The sequence below is a fragment of the Electrophorus electricus genome, chromosome 16 (assembly GCF_041902795.1).
Source record: "Electrophorus electricus isolate QZ-2024a chromosome 16, ASM4190279v1, whole genome shotgun sequence".
Lineage (NCBI taxonomy): Eukaryota > Metazoa > Chordata > Actinopteri > Gymnotiformes > Gymnotidae > Electrophorus > Electrophorus electricus.
The window spans coordinates 18,251,055-18,267,059 of NC_137512.1; the positions used below are offsets into that span (position 1 = coordinate 18,251,055).

The 16,005-nt window shown below is 39.3% G+C and overlaps 2 protein-coding genes across 2 annotated transcripts in view; both read left to right on the forward strand.

Annotated features, from left to right (window-relative positions):
• Positions 1 to 4,239: 4,239 nt before the first annotated feature.
• On the forward strand, positions 4,240 to 5,358 carry cart2 (cocaine- and amphetamine-regulated transcript 2). Its single transcript, XM_027013914.3, has 3 exons — positions 4,240 to 4,525; positions 4,727 to 4,810; positions 5,009 to 5,358. The coding sequence occupies exons 1-3, from the start codon at positions 4,361 to 4,363 to the stop codon at positions 5,114 to 5,116; spliced, it is 357 nt and encodes a 118-aa protein (XP_026869715.3). The 5' UTR covers positions 4,240 to 4,360; the 3' UTR covers positions 5,117 to 5,358.
• A 3,146-nt stretch (positions 5,359 to 8,504) lies between these two features.
• map1ab (microtubule-associated protein 1Ab) overlaps positions 8,505 to 16,005 on the forward strand; it is a 34,459-nt gene continuing 26,958 nt past the window's right edge. The window contains exons 1-2 of the mRNA XM_027013865.3: positions 8,505 to 8,659; positions 11,547 to 11,648. Of these exons, the coding sequence (XP_026869666.2) occupies positions 8,590 to 8,659; positions 11,547 to 11,648 (172 nt within the window). The 5' untranslated portion in view covers positions 8,505 to 8,589. The remainder of the gene's footprint in view (positions 8,660 to 11,546; positions 11,649 to 16,005) is intronic.

Consider the following 16,005-nt stretch of genomic DNA (forward strand, 5'->3'; position numbering starts at 1 on the left):
CTCCCTGTGCAAGCGGACCCCTTTTGTTCGGAATGTGACCCTCTTCTTTCTCTTCGTCTCGTGCAGTAGGCATTTTGGGAGACAGGAGTGGAGATGGATGCCCACGTGGAGGAGAGCAGCCAAACGGGGCCTGCGGAGCACGTGCAGGCAGATGCCTCTGTAAGGCGGACACATGATACAGTGCAATACTGAATATCACTGTGGGTATGGGGGGGGTTATGAGTTCGGCTGGGAAATAATGAGGACTGTGCTCTCCCACATGGTAAAAGATCCATCTCCCCCCACAGGAGATTCAGCTTCAAAGTGCTAGTGCTCACACACACTCAGAAAAACATGCACATTCTCATGCTTCCCAACAATTACAGTCACATAGTATGACACTTTGACACTTCATCAGTTTCCCTCTTCCCCTCACACATGTACTTTGTTTGCACAGATAATATTCAGCAGTAACTGAACATTTTAGATAGACAGCTCAAAGGTAGTTTACAGCATCACTGTGCGGTTTATCTAGCCGCTCAACTGAGACTATTGTCACATATCTTCAGTGGCCAGTGCAGAAAGCTCAGAGGTCATTTAAAAGTGGCTTTGGATGAATTTTTGCTGTGATCTTATAAGAGTTCTTGCTTGTTATTCACCTCTTTAATCATGGCAATCCTCAAATCAGGGGAGCTTTTCTCAGCCAGGGAAAAGCAGCTATTTGCATTAGGCAAAGCAGCTTAAGAGGAAAAACCTCAGCAGGACCTCTTGAACGAGGCTTGCTTACACTACATTGGCATGAAAACTAACACTGAAAGGCTGACATCCTGAACTGGCAACACAATCTCATTTCCTAGAAGCTCCACTTGCCATTTAGGGTGAGCCTTCTGTCAGGATAAGGAACGGCGTGGATGTCAAAGAAGGCTGTCAGTGACACTGATTTTAAATCTTCAGTGGCTGGAGGGACTGAAGGCTGCTTCGCCCTGCATATTGTCTTTAGGCCTGTGTGAGGGTGAGCAGCAACACTCCCACATCTAAACATGCAAGCCTGTGCCCAGAGAGTCTAGTCTGCAAGCTCTGGGAGTCCTGGCAGTTTTGACAGCTGGCTCTATAGAGGAAGAGATTCATGAACCTTCTGGGTGTTCCTGTGCGTTGCTTGACCTTTAACCTTTAGTGTCATTAAGTGCATTTTCACAGTTAGTAATAATATATTTTAGTCATGTAGAGTTTCAATTATGTGTTAATCTGTTGTGGAATAAATAAAAGTCCCTTTAGGAGGAGTGACAGTTAAAAGCTTGGCTAAGAGCTCAGCATTAGTAGAAGTAATTAAAACCCTCTGCTTGTTCAGGGCAATGTCATCACAGGGAATTATAGGTGTAACTACATGTGTAGTTTCACACAAGGCATACATGAGAGCAATGTTACAATTTTATGAGTCACCCTCTATTATTTTTATTGTTTTCTCTGTCTGCAAAATAAGTATTCATAATTCACACTATAAAGCCAAAAAGCTTTGCCACCTTAGAGGCTACTTCAATAGGCCCCTGGAATGCAATTAAACCAGCTCAGTGAATTTGCATGGAGTCTGATTGGTCCTCTGTCCTTCTGTTCATTAGGGCTAGTATAACCTTGTGCTATTGTCTTCTGATCAATAGTAAAATTGAAAAGATTTATCTTTTGCTTCTGCTCAAGGGCTTAATTACAACACCTTCATTTTTTTCTGGGGCAACAGCAGAAAGAAATGACCTAGCAGCACTATAATCCACATGTGGGAAGTTAAATGAAGACATTTGCTTTAATTGGTGAGCCAGACAATTGAATGAAATGTAGTGCAGGTATATTTATTATAATGTCTTTCCCTAGCAAAAAAAAAAGATTTAAGAAAAAATAACAGGTTGATGTAATTTTTTTCTACTCCACTGCATGTGATGCAATGATGAATTAATAACCTGTAAAATATCTCAACTGCTTGAGCAAGTACGTATGCAAGACTAATAATATATCCATTGATTCCACCCATATGATCTGCTGATCAGAGTAATTGACATTATACTCTGAAATGGCATATAAATATAAACAAGCTGACAGAAACTCTGATTATTGTAGTTTGCCATGTGTTGGGTGAGAGGTATACTTGGAATAGATTGGCATGATTTATGGAGGCAGGGCTGAACTTGAGCCGGCTGATCCAGTGTGTGTCTGTTTACTCGGTCATGTCTGGAAGGCTGTAAAACATGGACAGACATAAGCGGATCCCGAGGAATCAAGCAGGAACCCAGTCATACCTCACAGCAGGAGTAGACATGGCAGGACAACATGGGGAAGACTTAAGACTTTAAACCCCTTAACACTCACTGATGAGCCATTTATAGAAAGAGATATGAGCATTGCGAGGGCTTTGAAAACATTACTTTTCCTAGGAGTTAAATATATGGGCAGATTCTGCTTGATGCTACTTTAGGCTTTGGAGTCAGATAAGCATGGTACGCCTCTGTACTGCACTCATTGTTTCAAACATATCCAACACATTTAACATGTACAATAGAAGTTCACATGTCATAATGTTTTTTATTCACCCCTAACATTCATCCACCTCTTTGTTTGGATGGAACAATATGTTTATCATCCATGCTCTAGGAGTAATAAGGTCTTGTGTTGGAGCTATTGGTAAAAAGCCCTCAGATCAAGTGGGTCATGTAGCATGTCATCCTACTGTTTTTAACAAAATGTCTATTTGTCTCTTGGAATGTCTTTTGTTGTTGTTGAGTAATAGACAAATTAATGCTATTTAGAAATAAGTGAAGACTAGAGAATTCAGTGTAAAAGAGCCTCTTGGGAATTTTTAGCTATGGCTAAAACTCCCAGGATTATGCATTTTCACTGTAACACATTTTTTTTAGACGTGGGTTTACCAGTGTAGATACACCTAAACTGTATTGGCCTGAATTGCCATGAGTACAAATGCTATTAGGCAGAAGTTATTTGATTTGCTCGACACAAGTATCCTATTAAACCCAGCTTCAAAATAATTTCCTCCACATGTGACGTCACAACTGGGGGAAGATATTAGCTTATTATGCCAACCCATGAATAAAGAGCCAGCTAACTAGAAAATATTTTTCCCTTGAATAAATCCTCATTGAAATTTGAACAAGGCTTAGCCCAGTCTAGACATGTTTAAATGGGGAGGTGTCAACAGTCACAGGGCACATGCTTCTTCACTCTTGAGATCTGAGCTGCTTGCAATTGTGGTACTCAAAATCTGACTTTGTATTTCACACCAAATGAAAATAAATGGATTTTGTTTAGTTTTGATGCTTCTAACCCTAGATGATGAACCTTAATAAATGCAGATGCTATATGAATGCAGTGACGAGACATTATGCATGTCTTTTGGGCTGCGTTTCACACATTCAGATATCACTCGTTAGAGAGCACAGTACGAAGTGCTTCCGAGCCTAATTAAGATAGCAACAGGACCCCAACCCCATCATGTCCCTGCTGTCTGTCTGACTCATAAATGTGGGCACAAAAGCATATGCGTTTGTGTTGTGGGATTAAAACACAACAACAACAACAACAACAACAAACAAACAAACGAAAAACCAGTGTGCATAATCCACTAAGAAGATGAAGAACACATTTCATTTTCGTTTTTTCTTTCAATGTCGTAGAGAAGGAAAAATTTTCACTTATTGCTAAGGACCAAAATTTCCATAAAGCAGGAAAAGGGTCGTGTAGTTTTTGGGTCTTAATTTATTTGTATTTGCACTTAATCGTTACAAAACCAAAAGAACATGAGAGAGAGAGAGAGAGAGAGAGAGAGAGAATGGGAAATCATTCAAGAGCAAGCTTCACATGCAAAATATGTGCTTCGGGATCTTAAGACCTTCTTCAGGGGAACTGAAAGGGCTCTTGTTTCTCAAATGCGTGTTGGACATTCAGCAAAGCTGATATAAATAATAAAAGAAGCGGTATATTTCTGTAAGTATAACAGCTGTAACTAATCATGTGGTTTGTCAAATTCAGCACTCGTCTATTACTCTTTGCTAATCCTTTTTCTTGGAAATACTCAAATTTATAACGAAGACAGCAAATGGATTCAAAGAAAATCTTCAAAAAAATTCTTTATAAAAAGAGCAACAAAAAATATTTTAACGCAACTGATGTCAGTTCTCGGGCGCATTTGCGCAAGGAGTGTTGTCGCTTACGCACGAGGAAGAAATCAATGTACAAGGCGGGGCGAAGTCAGATCAGATAAACGCAAATACTGTGTGACACATAAAAGGATGGCGAGGGGACGAGAATGTTATTTGAGCTGACGCTCTGACCAGAAACCCAGCAACGGCATTTCGCGCCAAAGCTCCCTTCGTTCAGCACCATGGAGAGCCCCAGTATGTGGACAAGAACGGCAATGTTCACTTTGCTGCTATTATTAATGACTTGCGCAAGAGCGGATGACTCGGAGACTGAGGTGGATTTGGATACGAGAGCCATTCGAGACTTCTACCCAAAAGACCCTAACCTCACCAGTGAAAAACAACTTGTGAGTAATACATTGTTCTGTACGCCAGACACAGTATATAAATAGGCTGACTGACAAACTGCACACATCTCTTACCGTCACTGAATAAATTTGCAACAAATCCTAAACGTTAATCCGGGTAAGATCTGGTAGGTGAACAGACTTTCAATGAGCACCTGACTGCAATTATTTTTATTTTTCTGCTACATTCTGTTTTCAAAGCTCGGGGCTCTTCACGAAGTTCTGGAAAAGCTGCAGACAAAAAAAAATCCTCCTTGGGAGAAGAAATTTGGACAAGTTCCTATGGTAACTTGATATAAAGAGGATTTATGGTAACTGTAAGATTTACGCGTAATTACGCGTAGTTTTAACAATTTGAAAATGCGTAATTTGATTACTTGTAATTCCATATTGATGTTTTTGAGTTGTTGGGGTGTGTGTGTGTGGGGGGGGGGGAGGGGTATTCCGTATTCACTTTAGTACTGTGCAATGTCAAACTTTCAGTGTGACGTCGGAGAGCAGTGCGCAATCCGGAAAGGATCGCGAATCGGCAAGATGTGTGACTGTCCCCGTGGGGCGTTTTGCAACTTTTTCCTGCTAAAGTGTCTGTGAATGACTTCGTCAGGGTTTTGGGGCGCGGGCGGGGGCGGCGATGCATCTGTGTGTACCGTTAAAGAACTGAATTCATTTATATGTATATATTTTTAATTGAAGTAACTCTATAAAGTAATATCATGTAAAACTTTGTTAGTCTGTTGTTATCCTGCACGCATATGATAATGTCATAAATGTGTTATAAATATGTAACAGTGACTGTTTTGTGTATTAAATTGCACCATAACTTCTTTTGTAAAGTAGCCTGTGTATCAGTTATTTCAACATTTTGATCGGGGGAATCAAAAAGTGTTATTACGTTAGTAAGAGGATAATTTGCATATGTTTACTGTCCTCCGAGAAAATTTCGAGAAAATATTAAGATGTAGAATTAAATCATTGATGTGTCTCAGTTTTCAGATTATGGAACATTTATAGAAAAATATATTACATATATACACAATATACACAATATATTATAAGCGTTAAAAAAGGTTAGCATGCATACTCGGCGTGCAGTTCACACATTTTTCAATGTAGCCTAATTGTTCTATAAAATACATTTGACACCTAAATAGATATGTAAGACTGTTCATTTCTGCATCATATATCATCGTCTGTGGTTGTCTATAGGCTATGTATGTATACATCGCATCATCACTGCCACTCGGCAAATTACTGGACTAGATCTTTTTCCATACATGCTCTGAAAAATATCAACTGCCCAGAACTACATAAAAGAACAATTCATTATGTTTTATCAAGACGTATTTTTATTCCCGTCTTTGAATAGCAGCACAAAAAAATGTATACTAACCGAAAGCTTAATAATATAAGATCTGGCATAATTTTGTCGCAGTGCTGAATCTAGACTCCACACTGAATCATGAGCTAATGGCTCTGAGGCAAGCAAGATGTTCTTAGTGAAAAGTTGGTTGAGTTACACTTTTATCATCTAGTTTTGTTTTGTTTTTTTGTAAATAGTAAACAAGATATTACATATACAAAGGCCGTGAGCAAAAATTTTAATATGACTTCAGAAATCTGTCTTTTTAATTTTTTTTAAGTTTCAGAATGGTTTTGGATACTATAGGACAGTTTCGTTCTAGTTAAGATTATTGCACAATTCTAATCATTTCACTGTCGAGATAGTTCATCGTTGCTAATAGTAAAGAGGAAGAAGGGTTTCGTTGCTAATAGTTCCTCTTTGCTCCCAGTAGCTTGATGTTCTCTGGCTCCTTAGCCTCTCAAATATCCACAATGACTCTTTAGACTCTCAAATAACCACGGCAGAGATTATCAGAAGCATTACTGTGTAAAGAAATATCAATTCGCTTATGATAATTACTAGGGTGTTTCTTGGTCGGTGTCTTCATGCTGACAGCTCTGATAATCAAAGATAATCACTTTGTAATACACGCATTGGTTGTACACAACTATTATATCTTACATGTGACCCTTTCGAAAATGGCAAGACCAGTCTTTCCTTGTATTAGTTGGTCAGTGTATCCTTTGGATTGTTACTTTTCGTAATATTGTCAATAGTCTAATGTGAAATGAAAGGGAGATGTGCTTTTGCCCCCTAGAGTTACTATGAGGAAGTGAGAATGAAAAAAAAAAACCTAAACAAAACCATATGTCTGAGACAGTCAAAGGCCACCTTGAAACATCACTGATGTCAAAACCGCTACTAGAACCGTTCCAATAATCGGATCCGCCTAAAATTTCTGACTTAATTCAACAGATTTTTATTCCATTTAGTGGTCCATAATATATTCATATCTGAATGCATATAGAACAGAGTGAAAATTAGTTTTACAGACTACAGTCACGCAGGTTTGTTCAACCTATGACTATAGCTATTGAATATTCTGGAAAATACTTCCAGAATAGACCTCACCACCCTTTCAAATAACCTTTAGATGAGTTTGCCAACGAACAGAAAGAGGCTAATCTCACTGGCTGACTGGCTGATTGTCAGAAGAGTGTAGCTCCCAATATCTAAAAATAGATACTGAAGAGTCATTAATGAGTTAGACAGAATCGCTGGGACTCCTAAGGTTCTGTCCTCCTGCCACGCCTTAGATTTTGCATCTCAAGCATGACGTCAATCTGTGTACTGTCTATAAATCATGAATTAAACTAAAATTTGCTCATTGCAGACTTAGTCTACATCTTTGGCAAATTAGTAATAGCGATTTTAATTGTGGCCGGCAGGTGGCAGTAGGAGTTCGTGATTTTTGGAGGACAATTGGCTGACTCACTGCACGACTGTTCATTGTGAAGCAAGGTTACTGCAGCAGCGCACCGCATTCACCGCGCAGCTGGAATGATGTACATTTTCAGTTCACCTTTAAATAGCAGTATTGCTCCTTGTTCCTTTACGTCTATATAGAAGACTGTATTAATAGCAAAATAGATCCTCCTTCCGTATGTATGATGTACGTGTGTGTTTATTACTCAAGTACGAGCCTGCTGTATGCCTATTCCTTCTGTTAATAATTTCTTTCCGGATGAAAGGAGCATTTGTATGCACAGAAGCACTTGGTGTTTTTATGTTAAAATTCGTCAATTACTTTTCTCCTTATGCTATGGCCATCTGTCAAATGCTACGAACACACATTACCATCATTTTTCGATTCAAACATGTGGAAGGCATACCTTTGATGTCTTGGGCTTAAATCAAAACTCATTGAGTAAAAACGTCTTATACGAAAGTCAGGGATCTGCGCATATTCTATCTAATCCCTGTTCTAGAAAAATCTGAAACGTGGCGTAAACCGACATTTAACTCTAATCGAGCAGGGTACACATTTCAGTGAGGTAGTCAAGATTTTAAAAATAGTGATGTTACAGTATCTAACTTGCAGTATCTAAGCAAATTCATAGAAACAACGGGTTATTTTTGCAAGCCTTTTCGACCTGCTTGTTTTGTTTCGTTCACTGTCCTTTGATAAATGAGAGTTTGTATGATTTGATATCTGAGGGTTGGCTGTTGAGTTGTCTATGTTGCTCTGCTTACTGTAGATTCTGTTTGTGAAGAACATTTTGAGTCGAATGAATTCGAACTAATTTTACACAGACCTTTGTCATAATAACATATCATTGACTTAACCGTTTTCTTTCTCCGCATTTATGTTTCTTCTTGTAGATAATTGCATGAATTCTCCACTTTTTGGTGACAGTTATGACATCATTCAGATGCACGGGCTTTTTGACCAATCAGACGCGCGTAAATTGCTCCCGGATTTCGCGATGTTTCTCTCGCCTTGACCCTCCCACCCTTAACTTCGCAAGTTGAGCCCGTGGCAGAAGCAGTTGTCATGGAGATTGATTTGGGCCCAGCGTCGGCTCCAGGTACTGTTGCCATGGAGATTCCTCTCCGAGGCGCGCTATCAGCTGTAGAGGAGGACGAAGACACCGATGATCGGCTCCAGCACCCTGGACAGCACCGCCGCCGTGGCCCAACATACAACCGTGGAAACTTTTACATGTTGATTGTGATAGGTGAGATAGCCACAGACCACCAGCTACAGATCGCAAAACAGCACATCGAGCGAGGTGAGTGATGCTGTCTAATCTGAATCATTGCCATCATCTACATGATTATTATTGTACAGATACTGAAAACAAAATTTGAAGTCTTCGAAGCCTACATGATATTATAATTGTGTAGGCTTTCTGTTTGCTTGTATTTTGGCTGCTCAATGCTAGTTAGGTGGGTCCTTTCGCTCAGATATATATTACCGTTAAGTTAAAGTAACCACATCGCTTTGTGAAAATTACTGAAGAAATGTAGGAGGCAGGATTTTTGTGCCGATCAAGTTTTAATGTCATGTTTGCTGATCCATCACTTAACGCTAGTCTACTTTAAGTTGTGCGAGAAACAGAACTGCGTGGCAGTTGTTATTGTACAATATTGTACTATTCCTGCAAAGTACAAAATATTGTAAACGTGTATATCACTACAGGATGACTCAGTATTAAACAATTTCATGAGGTATTTTCTTCCTCTGAAAAGAAACTGCATCTGATGAAACCACTCCTGTTTGGCATCGCTTATAGCGCATACTGCGGCGACGTCGAGAGAGTTGTTGCTGGGCACTGCGCCATGAACGTGGAATTACGGCACTTCCTGCTTTGGGTAGCTGGATTAATAGCATTTGTGTTGATTAGATATTTGTTTACATTAAAAGGCTTTGGTATTTTCTTACAGATAGGTGGTATGTCGAATAAGATACATGACATAACATGACGTTCTTGTTTCAGCTGAATATGTCTTAGCTACACTAGCCAGAAAGGACCAAGCTGTCTTAGCAAAGTAATGACAATGTAAACAATGAAACAGACTTTGTGTTATCATAGCTTTCATTTAGATCTCCCTTTTTTGCCAACTTAGATTAGATCTTAGATCTAGTGCTGATCATATAATATGTTTTGCATTGCGTTAACGTACTATTCGACTTTCACTGGACTTAACATTTTAAGATCACAGATATTTTTTTTTCCTACAGTGTACAGGCAAACTAGTCTCTAGTCACTGCAATCATAGAATAACATGTATCCAATCATTTGGAACCTTTAACTACAGCTAAAAACACATTCTTGTTCAACTTAATGTTATTATAGCAATCTCATCATAAACATACTGTTCACATAATATACTACACACTTTCACAAGGAGAGTCACAGGCAAAGATAACATACATATATTCATGAAAGCTCACTTTGTTCCTCATGTGAATGTGTACACTTATCACCCGAGAGGCAACCTTAGTGAGCACTGCTCCAAAAAAACCCAAAAAACTAAAAACAGATTAATTTATACTGTGAGCATATATGATTGGTTTATTGGACAATGCAGAGACTCCATGTTTAAGTCTCAGAATGTTAGATCATCTGACATGTAGCTTCTTTTGTTGTGAAAATCTAATTAGCATAATATAATCTTCAGAAGCCGTATGAAGTTTACAGTTAAACTTTTACTGAAAGAATCATACCAAAAATGATGTGTAAACGCACCAATGTTACTTGGTAAATATAAACCTTATTGCTGTTAATAAAGCCGTATATATTGTTTATAATCAAATCGGAAGTCATTGTATCTAGGACTATGTCATGACATAATTCTTTCCATTTCTTTCTCATGTGTACAGAAGTTATTGTTTGATAAACGTAATCAAGTTTGCACTTTCTTTCTTTAGATTTTTCCATCTTTTTGCAGTGAGCCTTGTATTCAGAGAACACTATATACCTAAAGCTTAAGGGCTTCCCATCTTTGGATCCATTTTTTCTTGCAAAGGTCAATTTTGAATATATTTCATAGTCCAGTGTTGTTTTGCAGATAGGCTTAATTTGTGTCTCTGGCCTGATTTTATACACAAAGCAGAACCGAAAATGCAAAGACACTCTGAAAGTAAGGCAGTTGTGTGGAAGACTGCTCTTGACATATTCATCTGGCTTCTCTCAGCATCCAAAGGTACTGATGTAAAATGCAGGTGCTGAAAGCTTCATTCAGAGAGATTAGAAAACAGCTGTGTGCATGGCTACCCAAACACCATTCCATGGAGGCTTAGAAAGCCTCCATGGAAAATTTACCAGCCACAAAATTATTCAGCACAAAAGTTTGTTTTGGCTGCCCAGAAACAACCAAAGAGTACTTTTCCTTGGACTTTATATATTTTTCATGTGTGATTAACAACTGAAAGGGAATCTTTATTCTTCAAGAGTCTCATGGGTCTTTGTGCATGTGGGCTGCAGCCAAAGATCTCTTACTAGCCAGTGGAAGGGAGGAGCTTATGGGAGTATGGAGTGTGGGGGGAGGAGGCCTTGTATCTTATATACCTGGTAAGTGACACAGCATTTCAGAGCACTGCAGTGTGTTTATTTTTAATACTAAAGAACCAGAATCTAAGGAAAATAATATCCATGAATAATTCTGAAGCATAGTGGTAATGAAGAAAAGGAGAGAGGCATGAGTATTTGGTTTCACCAATTCAGAATGCTGTGTTCAGCGAATCTGTCGCAGTTATCATGTAAACCATCTGCATTTTTGCTCACTGTTATGAAACACTTAATGAGATTCCACAAATAGTTGGTTGACACAGGAAATATCCCACAGAAGTTGTGCTAGCAGTGAGAGTGGACACAGAGCATCAGTGCACATTGGTTCCCAGGTGATTTTTTTCTGAAATTGGCACAATCACCTAAAACATGGTCACAACTGGATCTTTCTTGTCATACTACAAATATTTAACTATGTCAGGCAACACAAAGTGAAAGATTTAAAGAATTGCAATGCCATTAAATGCTTAGAGAGATGAACCACATGAAATTGAAGTGGATGCAGCATGAGTGTTCCCCCATGCCTTATGTGTGGAGTATAGTTGCTTGTTTCTCTGTCTGCAGGATGTATGCAGTAAGGTTGCTTGCTTTAATCTGATTGCAGGGATCCGCTCATGGGACACCAGCCTTGCAGCATGTGACCTGGACCATGAGCTGCAGCTCTTCATAACACGACACTCCGCCCAGTTCTCTGCAGAGGTCAGAGGTCAGTCTCATTTTGAACCAAACACAAAGAGTCTAATGGGGCATCATAGCAAAAATGAAACACATAAATACGTTTTCATTTCTTACTTTCAAAGCGGGATGTCAGAAAATATTTGCTTATGGGTATCAGGGCTCCAAGGACACATGTCGTAATAACAGGACACAAGGCAATGCAGCTGGTTCAGCTCATGGCATACTATACTGTGTAACATGAGTGAATTGTAGATGCCCCCTCCCACACACGGCAGCTCAGCTCACTGCACTGCTAGAGACATCACAGTGCTGATGGGAGGAGAGACTGCATGGTCAGCCTCTACTGCTGCAGTGTGTGTGTGTGTGTGTGTGTGTGTGTGTGTATGTGTGTGTGTGTGTGTGTGTATGTGTGTGTGTGTGTGTGTGTGCACGTGTGTAGGTATCTGTATGTAGGTGTGTATCTATGCGTGTGTGCGTGTGTGTGTGTGTGTGTGTGTGTGTGTGTGTGTGTGTAAATATGTTTGTATATGTGCTGGAATGGGTCTTTAGTGTATTGAATAAGCCTGAATATGGGATTCTCAGGCAGGATTTAAGGGCTCTGGTGTGCTTCAGTCCAGTCAGGATGTGCTGGTAGTGCTATTCACTTTCCATCTTATGCAGGATTGTGCTTAGGCTATCTGAGGCTTCTTCATGTTTTTGCAGGGTTTAGATACATTATACCACATAGCTATAGGAGATTCCTGACTAGTGGCAAGCAGCCTTTAATTCTCTGGTAACAAATACTAGCAATGATGTGCTGAATTATGTATACTTAGATAATTGTATTCCTTTTAAATCAAACATGCTGACTCCTATGATTGAAAATCCAGATGAACATTAAAATGAGTGAAACTGGTTTGTTTCATGTAATGATTTGTTCAGTATCAGCGAACTAGTTATAAGTTATGCCTCTGATTATGATGGTGGAAGTTGCCATTTCACAGACTCTGATGTCAGTTTTTAGTATTTTTTGTAATGGTTAAGGTTCCAGTTTGCTTAGAAAAATCTGATCTGATATCAGCATAAAAGAGTCTCTGCTGGTTGAACATTACTGAAGTGCAAGTAATGTAGTACCTCCAGTGGTATCAGATATGCACACCAGGGTGACATATTGATGATCACAACACGCTGGTTCAAATTCAAAAAACAGTTTCACAATTTGCAGTCACCCAGTATTTAGTTCGAATTTACACTTAAATGATCCTATATCTGTCTTTACAAATACAGCCATTCAGTTAATCAAAAATTTAATGCAGCATTTAATTTTTGCTTTAAGGCAAACAACTACTTCTGCTTCTGCTCTATTAGATGTTTCTAAAGCAGTGTTTTTGTTAGTTGAGTGTGTTCCACTGTTTCCATGACTGCATGCTCCTTAGGCAGTGCCAATAGGTGAACTATTCAAGCAGGAGGGCCAAGACAATACTAGAAACTCCTGCTGAAGGGCATGATTATATATGTATATGTATGTATATGTATGATTATATATTTATATTATATATTCATTATATCAGATTGCGATGACTGGTCTATGAGCTGGTGACTGACTGGAACTGCTACTTCTCAATGACATCTCTGACTGTGCTACACCACATTATACCATATCACACCACATCACACAACTGCACAGCATAACACACCACACCATATGAAACCACAGCACAGCACACCATATCACAGCACACCACAGCACACCATACCACACCATATCACAGCACACCACAGCACACCACATCACAGCACACCATACGATATCACAGCACACCACTGCACAGCACAGCACACCTCAATATATCACACCATATTAAACCACATCACAGCACACCATTCCACACCTCACCACAATACTCCATACCATACTATGCCACAACACACCACATCACACCACAGCACAGCACGGCACACCACGCCCCACCACACCACAGTACAGTATAGAACACCACAGCATACCACACCTCACCATATCACACCACAACACTCCACAGCACACTAGAGCACACCACAACACACTACAGCCCAGCACAGGCTCCTGAGTTCATACTATTTTCAACCATATTTCAACCATATGCACAGATCTACATCAGCTATGCAGCACAGGGGAAATGCTCCAAATATTATTGGATATTAGTTTAGGATTGTAAGTAGATGGTTTAATATAAACTTTGATTTACCTGGAGATCTTGTTATGGTGAGTAAACATGGCTGCTAAAGCTGCTTTAATACAGAAGTACAAAATTCAAAATAACAAGTACACATGACTATAATTAGTTCAAGACATCAATTTAGAGAATATCACACTAGTCATAAAAATTGAGTTTAAAAATGTAGCTGACCTTTTGAAAATATAAGAGTGAGAATATAATATTTAGACTTCACAAATGGAAGCATATGATACCTTGGTTTAAAATATATAATCATTACATAATATGAAAACAACTGCTATGTTAGAAGTGATGAAAGGTTATGAAGGGTTTAATGTTTCCTTTATGAAGGGTTTATGAAGGGTTTAATGACACTGCAATGAATCAGCACAAGAACGCTTAAAAGGTATGATGCGATGCCCTCTTGTGGATGTAAACAGTGTACTGCAGATTTGCACTCAGGTCATAGTGAGCCCTAAAGTTGAAAGTAAACCCTGTAGGGCAGTAGCATAGTTGAACATGTCACTGCAACATCTGGCTGCCCCAAACTGTTTGTGCTAAACAATATGAATAGACAAAAATATTTCTGCAGCTCATGGCCATTTTATAGGTTTCGATGGTGTTTGATGATAGATGTGAGTTTTCTGATCTGTCTGAAGACTGGCCTGTTTGTCTGTATACTGCATTAACCCAATCTTTCAGAAACATTCTAATCTTATGACCTCAAAGGTGAGAAGTGCCCTCAGCCTTCACATTGGATAGTAAGGTGTATGAACACACACATCAACTCTCACACACACACACACACACACACACACACACACACACATACACACACACACACACAATCCTTAATGCTGCATTAAGAAACTATAAATGCAGCCCATCCCTGATGGAGTGGGGCTGACCCATATCAGCAGCATATCTACCCCGATTCAGTCATGGTGCCTTCATGAGTTCCTATGCTCCTTCATTTCTTCAGGGGAGCTGGAGAGGGGTTCTGAGAGAAAATGAGAGAGAGATAGAGAGAAAGAGGTGGCATAGTGATCAGTGAGCTCACTATTGCTGAGTCATAGTGATCGATGAGCTCACTATTGCAGAGTTGCTCTCTGTTCCACAACATGGTGGCCTGCATTGCTGCATCAGTTAGGAATTCAGCATACTCAAAGGTTAACGTGTAGGCAGAAACATTAGACTTCTGAATATAGTTGCTGGTACTAAACAGGACAGTGAGTAAGCACTATATGCTAGTGTACTGAGTTACCCCTGTGAGTAGGGCTGCCATGCATTATGTCATCACATTAACCCCTGCAGCTGGAGCCTGGCCCTGACCTGTGACCTGTGAGTTGCTAATTTCCTTTACCAAGCCCTGTGGCTTTGCCTCTGCAGAGTTGATGATTATTACACCTGCTGTCTGAGCTTGGCAAGTGTTATATAAGCATACAAGCATTTCACTCTTGATACCATATTCCAGCTTCACCTTTTGTGTGGGTGAGCTGCACAGGTATTTTGGTAATGTACATAAGGACAGCAAATCACAGAGACACACAATGCTATTCAAAAATGCTGATGCATTTACAAGGGTAACCAGTGGTTTACACATCAAATGACAAAAAAGAACATCAACCAGCAGAATCAAAGCTTAAGTAATATATTTAGAATATATATACAGGTTTAATACTATATTCAGCGGCCATGCAACTGGCTGGTTTCCTGTTCCAATTATGTAGTGAATTGGATACTAAAGACCATAGGATGCTATCATTGCTGTTCATTGTATCATTGAGTTTATCTGCCTCTGTTTCTGGTCTCATAGACTGAAGAGGACTATGGACAGCAGGTTTTTACAGTACGATTTGAGAGCTTACTCATCCCATCTAGGGTTTTTCTATTAGTAGGGGTTTTAAACTGTACCCAAAGGCTCTGAATTTCTAAGGGATTAAAAGCAAAACAAAATTCACATTATAATTTCATTGGATTCAACTATAGGTGTTTGGTGAAAACAACTCTACTATAAAATGTATGTATTTGTAAACAATTCAGCAAAATACATTAGTCGTCATTAGAATGGGCAATTCTGATTTTTGTTTGGGCAGTTGGGCAGTTACTGATAGTTGATGTTTACAGTGGACTTTGAAGTCCAGTAATAATTTCAAGATCACTCTACTTCTCTCTTTTTTCCTCTATTTTCACATAAACTCTTGTGGA